This window comes from Excalfactoria chinensis, chromosome 1 (assembly GCF_039878825.1).
Source record: "Excalfactoria chinensis isolate bCotChi1 chromosome 1, bCotChi1.hap2, whole genome shotgun sequence".
NCBI lineage: Eukaryota > Metazoa > Chordata > Aves > Galliformes > Phasianidae > Excalfactoria > Excalfactoria chinensis.
Window position 1 is genome coordinate 36,681,745 of NC_092825.1, and position 24,331 is coordinate 36,706,075.

General features: G+C 38.7%; 1 protein-coding gene across 10 annotated transcripts in view; it reads left to right on the top strand.

Moving 5' to 3' along the window:
• Positions 1-24,331, top strand: part of NAV3 (neuron navigator 3) — a 516,270-nt gene that overhangs the window by 317,313 nt on the left and 174,626 nt on the right. For all 10 annotated transcript variants that reach the window (XM_072326950.1, XM_072326948.1, XM_072326949.1 and 7 more), the window contains 2 exons: positions 20,241-20,358; positions 21,057-21,109. In XM_072326950.1, the coding sequence (XP_072183051.1) occupies positions 20,241-20,358; positions 21,057-21,109 (171 nt within the window). The remainder of the gene's footprint in view (positions 1-20,240; positions 20,359-21,056; positions 21,110-24,331) is intronic.

Consider the following 24,331-nt stretch of genomic DNA (forward strand, 5'->3'; position numbering starts at 1 on the left):
CCAGACATGTTTGCCATTTAAGCTCATTCCCTGAACCACTTCTTGTTCTGTCAGCCTTGCCTCAAGGCATATAATGGGTATTGCCTGAGATATGCTTGCAAGTTCATCTTGATAGAACCTTCATTTGCCTTCTGCCTCAGTTAAAATGAATGGTTGACATTCATGCTACAGTGGTACACGTAAGAGCAGGGTATATGCAGGTGGCTTCTCAGGTTTCCATGTTGAAGATCTGGGGCCTGCCCTTAATTGCTGGCTGGTGTGTTCCCAAGGCCCAGTGCTCTTTGTGATGAGAAGTGCTCAGGAGATTTTATCACAGCAGAGACTACTTAAGGACCTGCACAATATGGCTGTGTGAGCAGCTTCTTTGAGCTGGGAGGTAATTGATGCTGTGTGAAGGCATTGTGGGAAAACTGCTGGTTCAGTTAAAGGAAGAATGGTCTAAAATTATATGCAACACATTGTTAGTTTGCTCCAACCAACATCTGTCCTTCTTTGAGAGGGGTTTGAACATCACCGTTGGACTAAAACAGGAATAACTTTCATCAAAAACACATTCCTGGCATAGTGGTCTTGCTTCCTCCTCTTGGTTTGATTTGTTTTCTTAGTAAATGGTGAAGCTCGTGGTGCGAGTGGGATATGAGACAGTAGAAGAATAATTAAGATTTGTGATTTTATTTTTCCCTGGTTCATTTCTGTCTTACTGTTTCTTTTCTTTCATGCATATACACATTATTGCTGATTTTATTTTTTTCTGTTTATTTTTGTGAATTAATTTTGGAAAGTATTTTTTCTCCTAATTTGTTGTAAAATGACATGGGTTTCAAGAATAGGTTGAGTATTTTTTGGCATTTCTACAGCAGGATTTTCACCTAAACGTTTGCTACAGTACTTTGGATTTCCATGATATTTCAAGAGATTAAAAGCAGTTTGTTCACCTATTATTTATGCAGTAGATATTTTCTTATGCCCAACAACAGGAAAAGCGTCTTTTATCTGCATTTGATAATGACATTATATATTGGTTCTTCAAGTGTCATGCTTTGTTTTGGTTGTGAGGTGATAGACCAGCTACCCTGTTTGGTTTTCTTTCTCTCAGTTCTTTTATAGATTTTTTCCAATGAGGTGTTTCATAGTGCTTATGTGTCTCCTTTGCTCTTTCTCAAGAAGCTCTCATTTGTTTGTTTCATTGTTGACATTAATATTTGTGTTTGTTTTGGTTTTCATCTCCCTGTCTGCAACACTTCCCTCATGGAGTTGGAAGTTTTCATCATTTCCTAATATGCTACTTGCAAAACCAGTGTAAAAACCCATCTATGGAGTACACAGTATGCAGGAATGCAGAACTGAACTCTTGTACTCTATATAATTATCAGTGGATGATGCCTTCCAAAGTATTAAGCTTTAGGTTTCTGTCTACTATTGATGACATTTCCGGCATGGGGACAGATTAATTTAAAATCAATTTGTAAAAGATCACTGTCTGGCAGAACATCCGAGGGACTTGCTGCTTTTCATACTACCAAGCAGAACGACATCACAGTAACGAGCAGTAGAGAAAATCAGAAATCAGCTGAGTTCTGCTTCTATCTAATGGCAAAATGCAATTCCCTGTTAACTTGGTATGTTGAAAGAAATGATTTTCTGTAAACCAATAAAGGTTTTGAAGTAGGTGTTTTTAAAAACTGACTATGCTAGTGTTTCTTCTTGTATTGCTCTTAAAAGCAATAAATAACAAAGCAATAAAGTAACAAAACAAGGCAGTTCAGTTTATGTAACGAGTTCGCAAGCTTGAAACATGTTTCTTATTATATGCATTCTGTATGTTACTTCAGAATCAAAGATAAATCAGTTTATTTTACAGTGGTCCTCTGATAGTGCAAGGTTGATTTCCCGCTTCGTATTCAAGAGACAGGAATTAGGAAGACAGCCCTGACCTCGTTTGGGGTAATTTTTTTCTTTCTCTGGCTGTTCTGCATTCAAATTGACATTTTCCAATCAGAGAAGCAGGTGCTCTTCTAAATTTTAACACCATCTTTAATGAGATTCTGGCTTACATAATGTCCTGGGAGGCTTGTAGATGGATCTATTCATATGCCACATAGGTGCATTAATTCTTTAGGCTGACGGAACAAAGTTGATTACTTCATTTTACAAATGAGTTTTGTGGGATGCAAGAAGGGATATAATGAATGGTAAATAAAATAGATTGTTTTATAAAATATTGTGGGTTGTACTCTTCATTGTTTAAGTTACAAGTAAAAATACACATTGTTGGGTAAAGGCACCTTGTGCTCTGGCTGTGAGTAGGTTATGTCTGCCACATGTTTTATTTACACGTTTTATTTATTTTCTTTTTAAAGAGACCTTTTAGAGTTAATAGTGTTTTATCACCTACATGTAGTTCCGTTGGTGGTGTAGGAGTGCATAATGACTCAACTGAAAGTTCTCTTGAAGGAGCAGCAAATGAGTGTTTGGAGACAGGAGAACAAGAGTCATTGCTGCTCAGAGGACTCCATTGTTTTGGAAAGGAAATTGAGGATAGGAAAAGGCAACAGCTGCACTTCAACAAAACCATGCAAATGTCAGGAAGTTACCTCTTCAGTATGTCTTTGGATAATAACACCTTTCTTTCCCACCATCTGAAACACTTCAGTTGTCAGTGAGTGGATGGTGACATTGCACACGTCTCCTGGACTGTGAGTAGCTTAATATAGTCCTTACTCCTTGTGAAATGCTTTGCAATTGAAAATATACATGGAATCCAGATTTTACCAAAGAAACATTTGCATACTCCTGCCAAAAATCCAGACCCAGAAAGTCAACCACTCCTGTGAAGATGCCACTCAATAGTGGCTTTTGTTATGTTCCTTCTAGTATTCACTCTCATTTAAGCATTTGAGGGACTGTTTCAAGAAGCAACCACAAGTTCTATGTATGCTGTTTTGTTCTACACAGTGTAACAAGCACATATACAGCAAGAACCTCACAATTCCAGTTTCTCTAAGAGGCCAGTCATTTTACATGTTTATAGGTGTTTTACCTTCTGTAAATAAAGTGTGTTTGTAGGCACAAACAAATGCCTTAGGAAATCAGTCTGAGAGCATTTCTGTCAGTAAATTACAGCTTTATTTAAAAAATGAGCATTCGTATTTGAACTAATCACAGATAATTGTACTGATAATTCCCTTTTCTTTCTTTCACCAAAGATTTACGTTCAAATAAAACTTGCCAGCAGCTCTAGTTGTGTGTGCTCTGTTTAAATAGAGCTGAAAAATAGGCGTCAAAGTACAAACTTCTCCCTGAATATATTTCCTCAGTGCTGGTCTGGTAGGTGATGGTGGGCGAGGTGAGGCTGTGTCTCTCCAGAGCAGGTGTAACTGGGTGTTGCTTGCAACTGTCGTACTCATGAGAAGTGCTGTGAATGCTTTAGGTACTTAATGCTAGTTGGAGCAGTTTTAAGGCTACATTAATGAATGCCAAATTATTGGCCTGATGCAGAGCTGGCTCAGCATTGGGGTGAATGCAATCAATTTAATGTTAAGTTCATCTGTACACCCTCAGTTTGTGTCATATAAATGTATTAAGACTGCTTGACGTGTTTATATCTTTTTATTGAAAGGATACATAGCTCTACATGAATTTATTGCTTTTACTTTGTTTCTCATATTTATCCATGGATGGGACAAATTGATCTTGATAAAAGCAATTCTTTCTGTTGACAGTGTGCTATTTGACTTTTGCTGCAGTGTGGCTGGATTTAATATCAATGTTTCTCGAAAAGACAGCCTAAGTTTAATGTGTGCCTACAATAAATTATATGTATAGTATGAACACTCCAGTTGTGTTTGTGCAGAACTGAAAACAGGGAATTTACCAAAAATCTAAAAGGGAAATGGCAATTTATGCCTTTCCAGGGAAATCCAGAAACTTGATTAGGGTATTTTAGCTTTCTTTGTACTTATAACTTATTTGGTATTACAGAATGGCTTTTAGATCACAGAGACATCTAAGAATCATAGAATGATTGAATATCCCAAGTTAGAAGAAACCCAGTAGGGTCATTAAGCTTAGCTTCTGGCTCCATACAGGGCACCCAGAATCAAGCCATGCATCGGAGAGTGTTGTCCAAACACTCCTTGAACTCCAGCAGTTTGGTGCTGTGACCACTGCCCTGTGGGGCCTTTTCCAGTGCCCAACCACGCTGTTGGTGAAGAAGCTTTTCCTAATACCCAACCTAACCTGCCTTGACACAGCTTCATGTAATCAAGCTCCAACCCCTTGGGGGGTTCTGGACTTTTTTTCCTGTCTTGAACTGATTGTGATGCCTGACCAAGATGACAGCATGAAGGAATATAATCTAATTCCACATGAAATAGGATTAGAGCGGTACAAAGTTTTGAATGGTGTTAGTGAAGCAACTGACTTGATGCAGAAACAAATCAATTTTTTGAGCATCTGTAGACAAGGCAGGACGTCAGATGCTCATTAGTACAATAGGCTTACAAAAGGCTGTGATGAACACTTCCATTTGTGTAGCAGTTCCAAAGAGAGAAGTGGTTTGTTTGTTTTCCTGTTTGTTTAGCTCCAGGCCCTAGCTCTTTCCCTAAACATAAAAAAATCCTTTTTCTGTTTATATATTGCCTACAGCAAAGCTATGGTGCAGGTGAGAAGAGGCCAAAACCCAGACATTTTTGTGAAAGATCCACTTGAAAACAGATGAATGTGTTTTTAACTTCTTTGTGAGGAAAATATTATTTATTTTTTCACATCAATATATGCTGCAATTGGCCATTCCTGATGAGGAAGATTTTGCTTGTGTGTGTGATATAATTACACCGGGTGTTCTGCTGGCAAACGGACTTCATGCAGAAAAACTACATCCATTGACGCTTGCTGAACTTTTATGGAGACCAAAGAGTGACTGTGAGCACAGTGAGGCAGTGGGTGATGTGTTTCAGCAGTGGCAAAAGCAATGAGAAAGACAAGATATGTTCCAGACAATTTTTATGAGCATGGCATGGACTCTTGTTTATCACTGACAAAAATGTGTCCCTAATGGTGGTGACTGTGTTGAAAAATATGGATATATCTTATGAGATACATCCCTGTTTCTTATGGAAGAAAAGTCAATGTAAGGATTTTTGATGAGAGATTATCTTCTCTCAGAATTTGTTTCCTTTTTAATACACAATATTTATATATATAAATATACATATAAGACCATGAAAAATATTCTTTGCTTGTGATGATGTTTCCTATGTCATACAACAGTCCTACAGGAATCAGTGGAGTGCTTTTTAAGGCATCTGAAAAGTAGCTAAACAAAATATTTATTGTAAGTTGGCTTACATTACTGTATAGATTATAAACATTTCTACAGGAAGGTATTTTGAAGTCAGCAAAGCATTGTTTTTTCTTTTTCTTTTTTCTTTTCTTTTTTTTTTCTAAGGGTAAGACCAAATAAAAGTTCTGTCTTCACTGCAGTGCCGTAGCTCCTGAAATTTCTTGTCAAGCAAGAAAATGATGAGATGTTGCCACTTTTTCCTTGTCTTTCATGCTTTCTACATTTATGTGCCATTTACAGCTTGTGCCTTGATTAGGTTATTAGATCTGCTGACTGTTGTAAAGATTTTTAAAATAATATTTGTCCCTGAGATTACCTTATTGAGCATATTAAGAGAACTAAACGACAAAGGCAAAGTGGTGGCAAAAGTAATCTTTCATGCAAAAGCAGGAGAAATACTCCTTTCCTGGAGGAAGTCAGATTACTCTTGCCGAAACTGAGTGAGAACAGTAAGGTCAAAGGGTATCCTAAAGCTTGAATATGATTATGCTAAAAGGAGAAGAACTAGTAAGAGGTAGGAGGTACAGAAGGACACGGGACTATTTATGAGAGGTTGTTGAGGCTTTTTATTATGTAACGTCTTTTTTTATTATGTTACGTCTTGTCTTACTGTTGATTACCTAGGAGAAGAGATCAACTCCCAGCTCAGTGCAGCCTCTTTCCAGGTAGTTGTAAAGAGCGATAAGTCTCACCTTAGCCTCCTATTCAGACTAAATGATCCCAGTTTCCTCAGCTGCTCCTCATGAGACTTGTGCTCCAGACCCCTCACCAGCTTTGTCCTTCTCTGGACACTCTCCAGAGCCTCAATGTCTTTTTTGTAATGAGGGGTGCAAAACTGAACACAGTGATTGAGGTGAAGCTTCACCAGTGCTGAGTACAAGGAAACTAGTGCCTTCCTGTTCCTGCTGGCAGCACTATTTCTGATACAAGCCAGGATGCCATTGGCCTTCTAGGCCACCTGAGCATACTGCTGGTTCCTGTTCAGCTGACCATCAGCCAGCATCACCCAGGTCCCTTTACTTCTGCATAGCTTTCCAGCCATTCATTCCCAAACCTGTAGTGTTGCCTAGTTTGATCAGTGCAGGACGTGCCACTTGTTCTTGTTGAATCTCAGCGCATCAATCCAACCTATCTAGATCCCTCTGTAAGGCCTTCTGACACTAAGGCAGATGAACACTTCCTCCCAACTTGGAGTCATCTCCAACCTTACTAAAAGTGCACTCAGTCCCCTCATCCAGATCATCAGTAAAGGTTTTAAACAGGACTGGCCTGATTCTTGACCTCTGGAGTACAAGCACTCAGGACTGGTCATCAGCTAGTTTTAACTCTGTTCATCACCACTCTCTGGGCCCAGTTATCCAGTCAGTTTTTTACCCAGTGAGGAGCACACCTGTTTTCCTCATTCTTGGTGGTAATGTTCCCCTCAACATCCAACAATGGATAGAGATTCTCCTTGATCCTCCTTATCTTGCTAATGTATTTGTAAATACATTTTGTGTTATCTTTAACAAAGGTGGCCAGGATAATTTCTATCAATGTAGGTTTCCTTTGTTGGGATTTTTGTTGTTGTTGTTGTTTGGTTTGGTTTGGTTTTTGTATTGTGAGCCTCTCAAGTAAATGTAAGTGCCCAGTGACCTTGTAAACATTTACTTTGTAAAGAGTGGGCAACATGCAATTGTATGTGCATGCTATTGTGATTAAATACCTTTGCTAGAGATCGGATAAATCCAGGGGATCTTCTTGTTGTGTGGGCAGTTTTTTGATTGAACTTTGTTGTAAAACTGATTGTGCAGTATTGTCACATCCACTCTTGTCACTACAGTTATTGTATGATTAGAATTCGGAGCATGCTACCACAATTAATTGAAATATCCTGCTTTTAAGATAATTGTTTACAGAACTGTGTCATATCACTAAGTACGATCATGAACACTTTAAATACCTTTTTTAGGATGTAATATTTTATAATGGCTTACAAGACAAGACCCTTGGCTGTCCCTATGCTACACTTTGTATCTTAATCTTACTGCAGAACTGTCAGACATTTCAGTGCCCCTTGGGGATGCCAGTCCTTCGTGTTTGTTTTGCTTGCTGTTTACCATGTACCAAAGTTACATAGTCCTTCACTCTTGTATAAATAACTGTTTTTAAGAAAATACTTCTGTGGATTTATTCCTGTTGAATAAATACAGCACATTCATGTGTATAATAAACATAAATATATTCTGAAAGAGATTCATTTACATCTATGTAGCCAAATTTGGGATTGGTTTACTATAAAACCACAAACCAGAGAAGCAATCTGCCCACTTTAATTCTTCTTTTAGTGTTCAGAATATCTTTTTCAGTCAAAGGGACACAGATGAAACTTAATTGCTTCAGCAGATTTTAAATCAGAGCTTGAAACTTGAGAGTTTTACTGCTGTTACTAAGGAGTAATTATTAGACAGATAATATCAATACCATTATAACCTGTAGCAAGATAATGACAGTAACATAAAGTGAAGTAGTAAGGTACGTATGGAATTTTATTGCTGATAGTGAAGTAATGTGAATCTGCTGAAGGAAGCTGAGAGCAAAGCCATCTGGTGTAGTGTTTCAGAAGTCTTTCTGTGGAAATGTGCAACTTAAGAGGTACATCAGTTAAGAAAATTTCAAACTTAATTTTCCTCTCTAACTCATGGGTCCCAAATGTATACATTCTTCAGTAAGTGAATAAGAATGCATAAGGGTTCCGTATGTTTTAAAGAAGTTCCTCCAAAGTATTTATCCTTACATTTATATCAGAAATGAGAGACATTCAATAGGTCGTGCTGAGAAAAGTGACTGTTGGTTATCAGAGGCCTTCAAGAAGCTCTGTAAAAACTGAAGGAAAATTTTGTTTTAAGGGCTGTTTATTTCCATACCTATTTCATGCACTAAATAATGTGGTAAACAGTTGAATTTTTAACAAAGAGTGTACTTTTCACAGTAATTCTTGAAATATGAGACCTTCCCACCTCCTCCAAAAAATTTATGTTCCTATGACCGACCTCACTTGCATTTTAGGTTCCTATATACATCATTCTCATCCTCGAAACTCCCACTCAGCAGCTGCCTGTTTTGGCAGGGCTTGTAGTCCATCCATAGCTATCCCAGGTTTTTACATTAAGCGTCTGTATGGTCTTGAAATCGTATTTTTGAGAATGCTCAGAAGCTGTGTTGGCTTCACAGTGCCAAGCACTTTACCAGCAAGGTTTACTTAAAGGACAGGTGAAATAAGCACCTGCCTACTGTAGCAAAAGGTTATGGTTGGTGGGGAGTCGGGGGAAGAGAAAAACAGTGCATCATAATGAAATATTCTGTATTACTGGCAATAGCTGTTTAGCTTCTGCAAACAAGAAGCAGAATTAAGCAAGCAGATTTAAATTAGTTTTCGTTCTACTTTATTTGGAAGTCAAAATGACAAGATCAGCAAAAGAGGTTTTTCTTATCCTAAATCAGTAGACTAAGTGCCGACCTACCCGTAGAAATCCTCAAAGTGATACTCTGCATGCTTCTGTGTGATTGAAGTGGCTGTGCAGGCTCTCCTGTGGTGCCAGCCTCCTCACAGACAGAGCTACCTCAGGAGCTAATGGTGCCAAGAGTGCCATCCTGCATCACAGTGCCAAGAAAAATATTGGTCATTACGTGGAAAGGAGCAAAAAGTGGTAGGCTACAGGTTTTTGAGAAAAGACCTGATCCTCCTTTTACAAGGGATCAGTTCTGTTTCTTACATTAGTAAGAAAAAATACAAAAGGGATTTTGGAAGGAAAGGCTGGAGCACACTCTCTTCTCTCCAGAATGAATGCCTGTAATCTCTAGCCAGCAGAGTTATTTGTTTGTGTTTTCAGTGTCCCTTTCTTATTCATCCTCTGCTTCCTGCTCACAACTTCCCAAATCATGAATTATTTTCTGCATAGTGGTGTGGCTGCAATGAGAGTATCCCCTCCCTAATCCCTTACAGAAGCCTTTAGTCCCAAGGAGTCATTGTGTGGGAGGTAGAAGATATGGATTTAATTAAATTTAAGACAGTGGTCCTTTAAAGTGAGTCAGTCAATCCCTATCCTTCATTTCTAGTCTGGTATTCAAGAGACGAGAGTATCACTGGAGTATATAATTTAAAGAGAAACATGGGACAGTGAGTGAAGATTTGCAGATGTGGAGCACAATCCCTTGAGTTCAGTGGTGAGTGCACTCTGCATGGTCAGTCCCGAGGACCTGGAGAACAGCACTCAAACTCAGAATTGCCAGCTGTTTTGTGGTGTAAGAGAGATGAATTTGGCCTTGATGTAAAAAAATAAATAAATAAGTAGCCACCACATTTGTAGAGCTAACAGTAGCATCTGTACTTATGTATCAGATATTGATGTCTATAGTGGGGAATATGAAAAATATGTATCTGGTAATGGCTGAGCTGTCACGTAGCTCTTTCAAGACCTTCTTTGTCTTCAGACATCAGCCTCTTGCTATTCTCAGATGGTAGACTGGTAGACTCTTAAGTGATCATCTGATTTAAATTCATTTATAAGATGCTTGTGTGCTTGGATTCAGCAATGACAAGTCCTAAAAATCCTGCAGTTCAGTTTGCAGATACGTCCAGAGCTGAAAGTGTTTTCCAGTGTCCAGTCTCACCACGTCTGCTAGTCATTTCTATTTCTGGTTAACAATTCACACCATGTTATTGAGATGTAACATTAAGAATGAAAAAACATGTATCTTATTCATAGGAGAGATACAGACATTGTAGTTCGAATAGTAATTTGAAGCAATGGGGTCCAGTGCGTGCACTGACTCTCCTACCACAAAGTCTCATTAAAGAACTTCAGTGTTCATTTCTGTCAGTGTAAATCTTTGCATACATAAGCCTTGATCCTTGATCTTTCCTCCATTTGTCTTTGCAATATGATAGAAGATTCTGCATTTATACTTCATATCATTATCTATCTAAACTGCTACACACTATCAAAACCTCCTTGGTTTCCAGACTTGAAGTTCACGTATCAGTATGTATCTCTAAGTCACTATTTTTACCCCAAACTAAGAGAGATTTTTTTTTCATTCAGAGGTAAATAGCAGATGAAAAAAAAAATCTGTTCTGAATCTTTGGTGTTATTTAGGAGGGTGGTGTAGTCCTATGGGAAGGCATAGCAAAACACCAAAAAGTTGGATATACCTTCAAAGATTTTTATGGGAGACCATGGATAGGACACAGACAAAGGAAAGTCACCAGCCCATGGGGCACCCCTTCCTGAAACAGCCTTTTTATGTGTTGTGTGCAGTCAGAGCTCTCACTAAGGTGTTTAGTCAGATCTCCCCTTTCATAATAGAAAACAAGTGTATTCAGAACGTTTCAACCTTTTACTTTCCATAGGATGGTCCTTCCAGATCTGTTTGTGTTACAAAACCAATATATGACATAGGGCTTTTGATTAGAAGTGAGGAAAAATATAATGTTAAATCTAATCTGGGATGAAAAGCTTTCTGCTGCAAAAACGATGATAAGATTATCGTGTTCCCTTTGTTATTTAAGATTACTATTTGGCAGAATTACTTCATACACGGAATCTATTGTGCTGGATGATTGCTGTTTTAAGTATTATTATCATCCAAATAGGCATACCTTTATTTTGGCTCCTTCAAAGGGAAAACAATCATGAAGTGGCTTTCCTACTATACTGAGCTGCTTCCTTAGTCTTTCAAGCCCTAAGACTGATTTGTTTATTTGAACTGAAGAAATATACGCATAGGCTGTCATCTGTGCACATCAATTCATTTCCCTAAATTTCAGCAAGGTAAGAAAAGGCCAAACACTCGCACAGTGATCATTACTGCTAACACCTGCGCCAGAAAGACCTGTTTCAACAAAAATGAATGACAGTAAGAAGAGGCCCAGATCGCTTTTGCTTTAAAGTCATTAATATGTGCACTTAACATCACGTTACCTTCAGTATCTGAAAGCTGTGCTGAATATGTGAGACACATTTAATGATATTAAATTATAATTTATGGTGTTTGTAAAAAGAAACTTTTAACTGTCAAAGTCCAAAGAAAAGTTGAGTAGAAGTTAAAGTGCCTCGTTATAAAATGTGCGGCTCAGAAAGCAGACTTTATTTTGTTTATTTTGATTTGCAGAATCATTCTTCCACATGAGAGGAAACCAAACAATTCAGATCACTTCCTAAGGCTCAAAAGATACAAGCTGGATGGAGACTTTAATTACAGAGTTATTTGCAGTCTTACTGCCACTGATTTCTTGTAACAAAAGAGCAAAAGTTTGTATTAATATTCTTGCATCTTTATGTATCAGAAATTTGCCTTCCCATACTTAAAAAGAAGTGCTGGAAAAGAGGGTTATTTTGATCGCTGGGCCAAGTTCTTTAATGCCAAATCGCAATGTGGAAAGAATGTCTCCATCCAAGTTATAAATCCTTAAAATGAGCTTTGATGGAAAATGTGGAGTAGTTTCACAGTGGAATCTCCTCAGCTCCATGTGAGGAGCCCCACTGCTGCATCTATGGGGCAGGTGCTCCTTCTGTCCAGAACCGCTCTGGTGACTTACTGCTTTTGAACAGAAAAGAACAAGGATGATTTTATTCTGCAAATTGCTTTGTGATTTCCAGACAGATCTGAGCACTTTTCTATGTTCTTTTTTATTAAAATTAATGTAAGTCTAGTCTTGAAACTTATCCTAGAAGTGACAAGATATGTAAGAGACAGAAGATTGATGCAAGTATGGAATAAATGATATCTCACCCAGAGGAATAGAAAGAGGCCTCTGGTACAGAGAGCCATCATTTCTATCCTGGATAGCCTAGGAAGTAGAAAAAAGGCTTTTCTTTTACCTCTTCTCTTTTGGACAGACACAGGTGTTCCATCCCAACTCACCTGTTTCTTCCAAGAGAGAGCTCATTTGCCAGGGACTGTTGTAGACAGCTGTTGTTGAAAGCTTTACACAGGCTCACATAATGTGCAAGTGCACTTGGGCCTTTGGGAAAAAGGAGTTTCATATCAGCTCATTTATTTGGTTTGGAGAATGCAAGTAGTGTTCTGTCGGTCAAAGTAATTTCTTAATGCATCACCACTATCAAAAAGAAAATATTTCTGCTATGTATTTGTTGCTGCTGTAGCATTACAGCAGCTTTGAGAAGCATACCAGTGTGTGCCCCACTACAAAGGACAGTTGGCACCTTTTTTTCCATCATCTTCTCTTGTCTCTCTTCCTCATCACTTCTGAGACACACATATGTCAATATTAGGAGGAAGAGTTGTTGGGTCAGATTCTGTTGCATGGGCTGAATGCTGGCTAGTGGGTGGATTGCATCCAGCATGCTCCTGAAACACATCTCTCTGTCTCTCTTTTTTTTTTTTTTTTCTTCCATGTGAGATGCATCCTGCTTATATGCAGTAAGTGGTGGGACATTACCTTTAGAAGTGTTCTCTGTATCATCTGAACTGATATGCCAATGCAGACTCACCTTCTGAGTGCTGTCTCTGGGTTTCATAGAATCATAGAATCATAGAATTACTCAGGTTGGAAAAGACCTTGAAGATCATCAAGTCCAACCGCAGCCTAACCAGTAGCCTATCTCTTAAAAAACAACCACAAAACAATACCACAACAACAAACCTCTGCTAAATCATATCCCTGAGTACCACATCCAAACGGCTCTTAAACACATCCAGGGATGGCGATTCAACCACCTCCTTGGGGAGCCCATTCCAGTACCTAACCACCCTTTCTGTAAAGAGGTTCTTTCTAATATCCAACCTAAACTTGCCCTGGCACAACTTGAGGCCATTTCCCCTCGTCCTGTCACAAGTCAGTAGTGAGAAGAGACCTGTCCCACTCTCACTGTAAGAACCTTTCAGGTACTGGAAGACGGCAATAAGGTCTCCCCTCAGCCTCCTCTTCCTCAGACTAAACAGCCCCAGCTTCCTTAGTCTCTCCTCATAGGGCTGATTCTCCAAGATTCATGGTAATGCCTGGCATATAATGCTGGTTATCTTTCCCCTTATAATATTAATGAGATACCAGTTTGAATCAATGTTTTTTATAAAAGATGCACTGAATAATAGGTCCACTATTCTATTGTACTTTCACTAAAAGGACACTGGAATATGCTCTGAGGTTGAAAAATACACGTAAGAAATAATCCCAAAGTTAGAGGTACAGGCAATTACATAGAGTATTAATACTAAAACATCTCAAGATTGGCTGTTTTGGAGGCTTTCTCTGTGTGAGTCTTGCCTTCTTTTAATTCAGGAGGCTTGAGGCCAGTATTAATAACTGTAATTTCGCTCTCCAGACAAGAATCTCTTTGCAGCAATACAAATCTGCAGGGGCCCAGCAGCTGCTGTATGAATATCTGGCTCCTTCCTGTGGTACTTCCTTGCTATTGCACAGGGCTGAAGAGCAGCTGCAATAAGATAGTAAACAAAACAATGTGTTTAAACTATAAAGCGAATTGGTATGGTTGTTTTCAAAAGATGAGTAAGTTATTCCCCTCTATAAAGAGTTGCTTTTTGTATAATTTGCACTACAGAAATCACTTAGCAAACCTTACCCACCCACACATGCATCAATGCCATTGGTGAATGCCAGCCTAAAACATGTATTAAATCTGAGTTGGGTTTGTTAAGAAATGTGTGTAAAGAGAGAGCAGTACATGAGGACTAATGTCATTTGGGTGATTCACAAACTCTAAATTCAATAAGTTGTCTAAAAATTGCCAGTGATGGCTGAACGGTGTTATTGCTATTTATTTTCTTTGCTGCGATTAAAGAAATTTGGTTTCATTTAATTGTATTTTTATCTGAAAGTTACAGAGTAACATTGATGGGTACATACTGCTGTTTGTAACACAGAATCGTACTATAGGGATTCAGAAATTTTGGTTCATTTCTGTGTGTTACTCTAAACAGTTTCTATTCCTAAACTTGTGAATGTTGTCATTTGCTCAGTCAGATTGAGAAACAGAGTTTCAGGAATGTCATTTAATACTCATTTCACTCCGTTAAATGAAATGTATTGGCTTCCATTTTGCCTATAAATTATATCATTCTAGTTTCATTTTTTCTGGCTTTATATTTTTAATTATGTAAATATTTTTCCTTCTCATGTAATTTGCTCCATGTTGAAGAAAGTGCCATCCCCAGCTTTACTTTGAAGCATATGAGTTGGAGTGTGTTTTCTGTATTAAGTTAAATCCTGACATAAATCGGATGCTTGATCTGTCTCTGATGGCAGTCTAAATATAAATATTGAACTGTTGTTTGCAAAGTTAGCCCCTTTTCCTTGTTAAGAAGAGGACAGAAACTAATGAATTATGCTTTTGAAGCCTGGGGAAATAACCTGCAATGAGAAAATATTTTAAAGGTCAGAACCAGACTTCCAGATGAGTTTTCCTTAGTGAAGAGACAGGATAAAGAGATCTCTTTGCAAAATGATTTGCTCACCTTCTTCTGACACTAGTCAATGCATTGCCCAACTTCTCTTTATAAAGGCCAGAAGCTTCAGGAACACTCCAACACATGTTGTACTACCCACGAGTCATTGGCCAAGAATAGCTCTGTCAAAGTAGAATTGTGGTCATGCCCTCTCGTCTGGCAAATTCCCTTCATTTGGGACTCTGGGACTGTTATGGAGGATCTTGTGGGTATTCAGCATCCAGTTTAGGCCACACACTGGAAAACAGCCCAAGAAATAGATATACAGCCTTTGCAGCCCATTGCATAGCATGCTGGAGAAGAGGAAAAACAAGTCATTAATCTCATTTTGTACATCATGATTTGAACAATTGTCTATGGGTGAAAATCTCTAAGTGCTATCAAAAATGAGCTGTCTCTATCAACCATGTTTTAAGTAGGCTGAATACATTACACTAGTTAGTCATATAACACATTTATTAAGTTAAAAATACCGTATTTCCTCTTTGGCTGGCTGTTAAAATTCTTGTGTTCTACTTTTATTCATGTTTTTGGGTTGTTTTGTTTTGATTTGATTTTGTTTTTTGAGGGAAAAAAAAAAAAAAAAAAAGGAATATCAAACGTATTGATCCACTCTGAACATAGAATAAAAGACAGAATCTTGCTGTGCTGAAAATTAGTCTCTTGTACGGCTGTGAGCCATTGCAACCCAGGTATTCTGCAGCAACCAGCAACATTTTTCATGATAGATACTGTTTTTTTCTCCAACTTTTGTTTGGAGAATAAAGGGGAATAAAAAAAAAAAAAGGAGATAAAGGGGAAAAAAGAAGAATCTGAGAGACGTTTGCTAATGTCGAAGGGATTCCTTTTGGGAAATAAGTTCTTGAAACCATCCCCTTGTCAAAAGGTATGAGGCTGCTATTGTGCATGGAAGAGAGCACTAAGGGACTGCACTTCAGTTCTTTCATTCTAATGAAGGAGGACATGACTGTATTCTAGAGAGCATTTGAAAGGACAGAATATGAGAGATGGGTAATATCTATTGATTCCCTGATATCCAGGGGGGAAACATTTTCATACAGTGGAAAAATGTTTTAATATCTTTTCAGATATAACCTATCCTCCTAAATGGCATAGAATTCTGTCACGAGGTCTCAGCATAACTCAGCTGGCTGCAACTGTTGTTCTTTCTAAGCAGCAGCACTGGCACATAACAGAATGACAGTGGTGCACACTAAGTATGGAAAGCTGCCTTCTCGGTAGCAACAAGAGACCATTTTCAGAATTGAAAATCTAGATTCTGTAGCAAGCAAATACACAAAAAATATGTAGAAGGATCTTGATTCTTGGAACATGTATTTTCCCACTGTGCCTATTTGTAAAACTGCCTGATTAAAAAAAAAAAAAAGAAAAGAAAGTCTGATTAAAACAAACAAACATACAGAAAAGAATGATTACAACTCAGAATAACTGGGTTGTATTTTCAGCTTTGCTTGTCCTTGAGTGAGACATGATTATATATATATATATATATATATATATATAATATATATAATACTCTGATAAAACACTTATTCATTGGTTTTTCTATGTCTTAAATAAAGTCTAGGGGTGATCTCATTTATTTCTGTAAAGCCTATTGAGGTGGCTTTGTGGAAGACACTAACAAAGTGTTATGAGTTATTGCGTTAGGCTGATTGTAATTCTGAAATCCAGTTGACATTTCACATTTGACGTTGATTGGGTGTGGTAACGTTTCTGCCTTAATTTTAAAGGGGATTAATTACAGCTCTGCCCAGTGTATAATTGCCTGGTTTATGATTAAAGCATTTTCAACGAATGGTAGTAACCTGTGAGATCCCTGTTCTTTTTCAGTCAGTTAAACGTATTGCAAAGTGTTTTGTTTCTTCACCACTCCTGCCAAGTTGCTCTCCTGTGTTCCTTACAGCAACGTGTGAAGTATCGAGGTGAAGTTCATAACTATATTTGGCAATGAGAACTGATTTCCTCTACCCTCTGGAAGGTTAGCATGACAAGCAGTTGAAGAATGCTAGGGGAAACCATTGTTAACACAAGCAGGCTGTGCCCAAGCTCAAATTGCCCCGCTGAATTCAGCTTCGTGTTGCAAGTGGTTAAATCATCCAATGTCAGAACACAGATTGGACCACACAAACGCAGTCTTGGCTCTCTTCTATTATCAGGTTGTTGAGGCTAGTCCTCCACACTGCAGATAGCAGCAATTCCACCATACTTCTTCAGCTGCTGGTGCCCTGCACTGGGGACAAATACTTCTGTTACAGCTGGGTCTGTGTACCACGGGGCTAAGGGAGGAAGCCTGGGAGGAAATGAGTAAGTCATCAGCCCGCCCCAGCATGTAGTTGTGAGGCTGGGTTCCTTGGCTGGTCAGTGCAATGAGAAGGAAGTTTTGCAACCACTGACCCATCTGTGTGTTGACTTCTCTGGAACAGCCTCAGAATTTAAAAAAAAAAGAAAAAAAGAAAAAAAAAAAAAAAAAGAATATAAAAATGTAATTGGGAAATGTTATTGGTCAACTGGTGCAAGATGAAATGATCTACTGCTAGCTTTTAGGAGAGGAGGGGCATGGAGAGCTCCAGTAAAAGGGGAGTGCCTACTACAAGCAAACTGTTGCATGAAATTACAGGGCTTTTATCTCTTGTTCTGTGTAACTTCTTCTTGCAACTGAGTACCATCAGTGATGACGTATACTGGAGTTTTTTGCTGTCCTGAGGAGTTTAAGATGAAATTACAGTTATGTTGATAGTGATTGCGAAGGGAGTTTTCTGTGTCCCTTGTTATTTCCATCCAATAATTCAGTGTGAAATATATAGTGCATGCACACATTCTTATAATTTCACGTGTCCATCTGCATGCTTCTCATTTTCTACAACTGACTCCTGAGCAGTTGGGTTTGTGGAAGAATGGGATGAATGAAAACAGAGTCCTGTGGGGAAGGGGGCAAACTGAAGCAAGTGGTGACCCTTTGTAAAGAGAGGAAATTAAACGTGACATTCCACTGCCAACTGGATATTGGTTTGCTCTATGGTCTCTGTCAGCGGCTCTTCACTTTTTGATTTTTTTTTTGCAATACTTCTGAAGTGAAAAAACTCCTTTGACTACCACCTCATCTCAATTTTTTCCTATCATTTCATGACTGTCAAAATACAGACCCTCGGTACATTTTTGTGGCCACTGTTGTGATGTAGATTATCAACTTTTGATAGCAAATCACCCAGATCTATGACAATTCGTTTCCATCTCCTCTGTTTAGATTCTTCATACTTTCTACTTTTAAATTTATAAATAAAGAAATATATGAAGAGTGGGTGGGTGAAGTCCATTCTTTGAGTATTAGATACTTGTACAGCAGCTGGTAGAGTAAAATTTCTATGGCTACATACTGAGACGGTAGTTCAAATTGCAGTCAAAATTAGGATTGGTACATCAGATTATGTGTGGGTGTGACAAGCGAAAAAAATGAAATGCGTGGTAAAGCATTTTTACTTGGAGTACAGAATCAACCCAAAATAATATTAGTGGGTATTAAATTCTATATGTTCCAGTGGATCAGTTTCATTGGGGTACAGAAAATAGTTCAGCTTATAGTAGGAACTCAGAGAATACTTAAGATGCATTATTTTTAAAGAATGACTGAAGTTGAAATACTAGTAGTAGGGAGTGCATGATGCTATGGGTGTGGTATGTGCCTTTTATCCTCCTGAATTCATATTGTTCTAAATAGCGGTTAGTACTATCTTTAGAGAATCCACATTGGCATTCAGTGTATGTATTTATACACACTGAAGAAACACATTCATATCTACTGTTGGCTTTGAAAAAAATTTAATGGAGTCTTCCATGTGATTCACCTATGTAATAATTAAAAAAAAAGAGTTCTGGTCTTTGAAAACATATGACCCAAACAGACTACTGGGTACAGTAAGGAAATTTAGGTCCCCAGCAAGCAGCAGCATCCTTTGGCTGTGGGAGACCTGAATCCCTTCTCACAATTTGATGCCATGGAGTTGTTTAAAGTTATTTACAGCTGCCAAGAAAGCAATGGCAAACCAGTTGGTGATCCACCTGCAGGAATTTTGAGATAAGGGATAGACCAAACCAATTAAAATTTCCTATCAGTTTTACTGAAGAGTGAGAAAACCTGTGACGAAGGTTTACAGGGTGCAAATGAGCCTGACTCGAATGTGGACTGAGCAGTGATACCTTTGCTGAGTGGAAAGAGGATGCTGGTTCTCCAAATAAGGCTCAAGACTGGCAATTTCTAGTTTTGTATCGTGGTTCTTCCACAGATTTATTTGTATTAAGCAAGTAGTTGATGGCTTTGGTCTCTTATTTCTCTGTTCACAAAATGGAATTCTGACCCCTTCCTCCCAAGGGTCTCTGAGGTTAAGTAAAAGGATGTTTATAAAGTGACCTCATGTTATTCTCATAGATGAGGTGCAGTTTCAACAATTTCAAACAATAACTTCAGCATAGATGGTACCACAGTTATTGCATATACTTACATAGTGATGCTGCTATGCATATACGCTTGCTTTCAGCAACCACATGCAGGGACAGCGGGAGGGTCTGTCTATGTCCTTTCTCATAGGGCAGGGAGAGGGACTGTGGGCACCCCACAGATAGGACTCAGCCCTTGCTGCCAAGAACCATTGGTACCCTGATGCTGTACCATGCCTGGGCAATGTTTCATTGGTCCAGGCTGCCCTGCCTGCTGAGAAACATGGGAGACAGTGTGTGGGGTGCTCCAGGCCTTCAGCATACATGGGATGGTGTCCCTCACTCTCCATCTCCCTCTGTCTTGTTTTGGTGGATCTCAGTCAGCTGGGCCTTTCTAACCTTCCATTGGTTGCTTTCAATTTCTATGCAACACACAAAACCATGGGAACAAGCAAACTGCGCAGGGTGGGAAACTGATTATTGCAGCAAGTGTGGCAGAGGCACTGTCATAGGCAGAATCCCGTGTGACAAAACAATGATCTCCCACCAAAACAAAGGCACACACTCCTGCTCTCACTTTCTCTTTGGCAGCCTCTGCGTGCAGGGCGTGCAGCAGGGTGTGTGTGTAGGTAGGGGCACGGCGGGAGGTAGGACTGGGGCAGACGTGACTGATTTATAGCCTGAGTTTCCTCTACTGTCATAAGGGGAATTTTGCTTGGTCACAGCAAGCTTGAACCCTCATGAAAACCGAGTGAATCATTTGATGTTAAAATAAAACAGAAAACGGCAGTGGGAGGGGCATGGCTGTTTTAAAAAAAAATAACGTTAAAATTGTTTCCTTTGGTGCTGACTTCTTAAACTGGAATGCGATCCGGAATAGTTCTCGTTTGCAAGCCAACATTTGTTTTAAGAATTTTTATTGTCTTCTTTCCCTCTCCTCTCTCTCCCTCCTGCCCTCCCCTCGGCTCTGCAGATTTACACTGACTGGGCTAACCACTACCTAGCAAAATCTGGCCACAAGCGGTTGATCAAGGATTTGCAACAGGACATTGCAGATGGAGTTCTGCTAGCAGAAATCATCCAGATCATCGGTAAGACCCAGGCTCGGAGAAGTACTGTGAGCTGACTCTGTGTGGGGGAATGTATAATTCAAGTAGAATGTATTTAACAATAAGATGAACCCGGAATAATATGATTTGACTGACTCCATATGTCTCTGATATTTGTGTGGTTCATCCTTGTCTTAATTAAAAAATATGTTTATGTGAGCATGTTTGGAACTGTCTGTTTAACCATACTTTAAATGGCCAGAACTGTATCTTACACACTTTGAATTGTCAGAAATGAATGCTCCATTAAACCGTATGTCTCCCATGTGTGCATTTCGTTAGCTGGAGTGGCTCATACTTTCTGGGCTGCCTTGAAACTGTATCCTGACCCTGCAAAGACAATTGTGGAAGATTTCATGTCAGCAGTTATTTTGCAGGGGCTGAAGAATTAGCAGCAATCTCCTTCACACTTCCCCCCTTTGCATGATTTGGCATGTGGAAGCAACTGCTGCTAACAAGAAATGTTACTGTGCGACAGAGCTTTACTTAGAAAGGAGCTCTGTGTCAACAAAACCCCGTGCACTTTATCGCTGTGTCTGTTCTGCTTATTCTCTTTCTTTTTGGTGTGTGGGGGGTTGTTTTTTGTTTTGTTTTGTTTTGTTTTGCAGAGGTTGGGGGTGGAGAGAAAACTTTTTTCTCCCTGTTTACTTCTCCTTTCTCACCTCACTGTTTCTGTTTAGCAAATGAGAAGGTTGAAGATATCAATGGCTGTCCCCGGAGCCAGTCTCAAATGGTAAGAGTAATGTATATTCTTAGTGTGCGTTGGCATCTCTGCATTTTTCTGAAATGCTTTTTAACACTGATTTCTTTAAACCGTGAATATTCGGTCCCATTTTTAATGTACAGTCATAATTCTCCCATACTGTTCTTTATATTTCTTTTTTTTCCACACGTACTTAGAGTCTGCCTCTTCATTTTTATGCTTGCTAACTTTGGGTCTTGATGTAACCCAGCAGCAAAACTTCATTAGTTCTAACGAATCCAGAACTGCCTTAGTGAACCTGTTCTCCTGATTATCCAGATAATTTCATTCAACTTCATTTTTAAGGGCGATAAATCAAAGAACAAATTTTTAAGTGGAGTCTTTGTGTCTGGAAAACTGGTCTGATGAACAAGACTTGCCAAATTATTTCTGAATATAAATAGCCCTTTGGATTGCCCACTATGAAGTCCAGTTAGATGCACTGACTCCACAACTTTCAGAAATAGCACTTTAGTCATATAGCTTTCTGAGCTATCGCTGGCAGCTGCTTAAAGACATTCTGATACACTCAGGCAGCAAGCACTCTGTGACTGTGATTCATAAGAGTCTGATTAATCTTCTACTGTGCTTATGGTTAGTAAACTACATTTAATAAGATAAAGCCTCATTAGAAGGCTATGGAACTGGCAGGTACAAAATGTGAGCATCAGTAACGTCACTGTGCATTTGCTGAATCATTTGCAGTTACAACCAGGTTCCTCCATGCTGAGGAGTTTGCCTGTCTGTTCATGTCCAAATAGTAAGTGAAAAGGTGCACAGCTGTGCAGCTGGCAAGAGTTTTGTAGTATCACGGTTTGGGTGAGCTTGTATGATAGCTGGGCTTTGAAGTGGAAATGCAAAATAAAAATGGAATATATTTGCTGTGTTTTTCTGCAAGGCAGAAAAGGCAGAAAGTGGAAGGAAGGATTTCAGGTTTCAGCAAAATAATTAATCAAGCTTTTTCCCATTCTTACTTTCCACAAAATCAGGAGGGTTAGAATAAGTTTCTCCTCTGGCTCTCAGGCTGTTTGAAACATTCTGTAGCAAGAATATAGGAAATCTCCTTAATAATAGTTATTATTTTAATTACTCATATTACAGCAGCACCTAGTGGCCCTGGCTGAGAACTCTGGGAACTCCAGTGTGGAACTCTAATATTACACATACAGATTGAGAGATAATCACTTTTTACTCTAATCACATTATAACCTGCCATTCCAGACAGAGAAGGCAAACAAGAAGAGACAAAAGCATGGAAAAGTGATATGATTTTCCCCGGTCATGTAACTGGCAAATGATCATCTAGGGTTGCTGAGGGACTCACTGCTCCGATGACTATCTAACTTCATTTCCATGATACAAAGCCAAGCTGCAGGGAGAAGTTCAGCATTGTGTTGCATTGCCTCCTGCCCACCCACACACTCCTACCTTCACCACCCCACACACAAACAGGGCATCTTCCCTTTTTGCAGGTATACCTTTATGAGACGTAGTGATTCTGGATTTCATCTCCCTGTTCTGAAGCTATGGGGGAAGCATATATGGGGGAATGCATACCCATGCTACAGCAGTACCTGCAAGGTTCTTTGTGTCTGTCTTCTCTCTCCCATAAAACCAACTCTGATCTCAGCCAGGTCAGAGATTTTGTCACATGTGCTTTTGCTCACAAGTGGATGCTTCAAACACTCACACCTGTACACCATCTCAGATTGGTGTTTGCACAGTGCTAAAGCATCAGTTTTACTCATTTCAACTCAATATAAATATAACATATTTTTGCCTCTTTCTTTGATTCAATCACTTTATTTATTTATCTCTGCAGTCTGATCAGATTATTTTCCTGTGCTTTGAAGTAACAATTTTATACTGCTGATTTCCTCAACTGAGCTAGGAAATTTAAAATATTCTGAAGGTAAAGTAGTTCAAATTTGTCAGCTTTCAAAGCCTCCCTGCTCTCCATCTGTCTCCTTTGGATCATTCACTCATATAGCCTAGTAGAAGACACCTTGTTATCTTATTTTCAGGTCATTTTCCATGACAGTCTTCAATTATGTTAGCCAACTAGGCAGTGATAAACCAAATATCTTCTCATTGGAGCAGTGAACTCCTAGATATTTGTAACATGCAAAGATAGATAGATAAATAAATAAATAAATAAAGGCAACGGTCAAAGTCAGCTTACATCTGAACTTCACTAGTATGTAAAATTTTGTCCTGTCACAATTAGTCAGAACGTCAGTCAATATGTCAGCAGTCAATATATCAGTCTACTCTTGTATGCATAATAGCCATTCATTCATTCATTCATTCATTCATTCATTCATTCATTCATTCATTCATTCATATTCCTATGCGTGTCAGCCACTCATTCACTGCCTTAATTTCATTCTTTTCCTTTATTAACCTCAAAAATCCCACCACCCTTCCTTCACATATGTTTTCATGATCTTTTCTCTCATGACTTATAATTAAGAAAAGATGTTTTCTGTTCTCATCTGCCACTTGCTACCCTTTCCAGGAGGTGATGTCTAACATATTTTATTGGCTTAAGTTAGAGAATACTGACATGAATTGTCCATCGCTGACGATTCTTGATGTTCATCTACATTTGTAGATATATCTGTAGGTGATATTTATATCGAGTTGTAATTTATCACTACTGGTATTCCCAAATTCTGTTTCAGTCAGCATTTTGCTTTCTTCTTGCCATTGATTTCATCTTTCAAATAATCTTTAAAAACATCTCAGCTAAGCTGTTACCCTCATTCATAAACTTCTTTTCTTGTGTTTGATTTTTTTTTCCAATGCTTCTTCTTTAGTTTTCTTTTAGTTAAGTCTGTTGCAATGCCTTTCACTTTGCTGTCATGTTGGCAGCAATACAGAAAAACTTGTAGGCCAGTTGAACCAGCATCAGAGGTCCAAGTTTATGAAAAATAATAACTTGTAAACTCTGGCAGTGTCCAGTTTCTGCATAGTTAGCTTTCCCATTAATTGTCATTAACTGGTGAGATTTTCTTCTCATGGATAAACCCACAGTGGTAAAACGATTTTGGTATTTGCTGTGAAGTATTATAATAAGGATGTAGTTTTCTGTTAATTTTGGGATACGTTGCCTGTCTTCTGTATCTGCCGTTTTCTTTTTCTCAGCTATTCCACTCAAAGAGGAAGATGGTACTTGAGCCTCTTTGTTACATTGCTTTCAAGCCCTTCTTT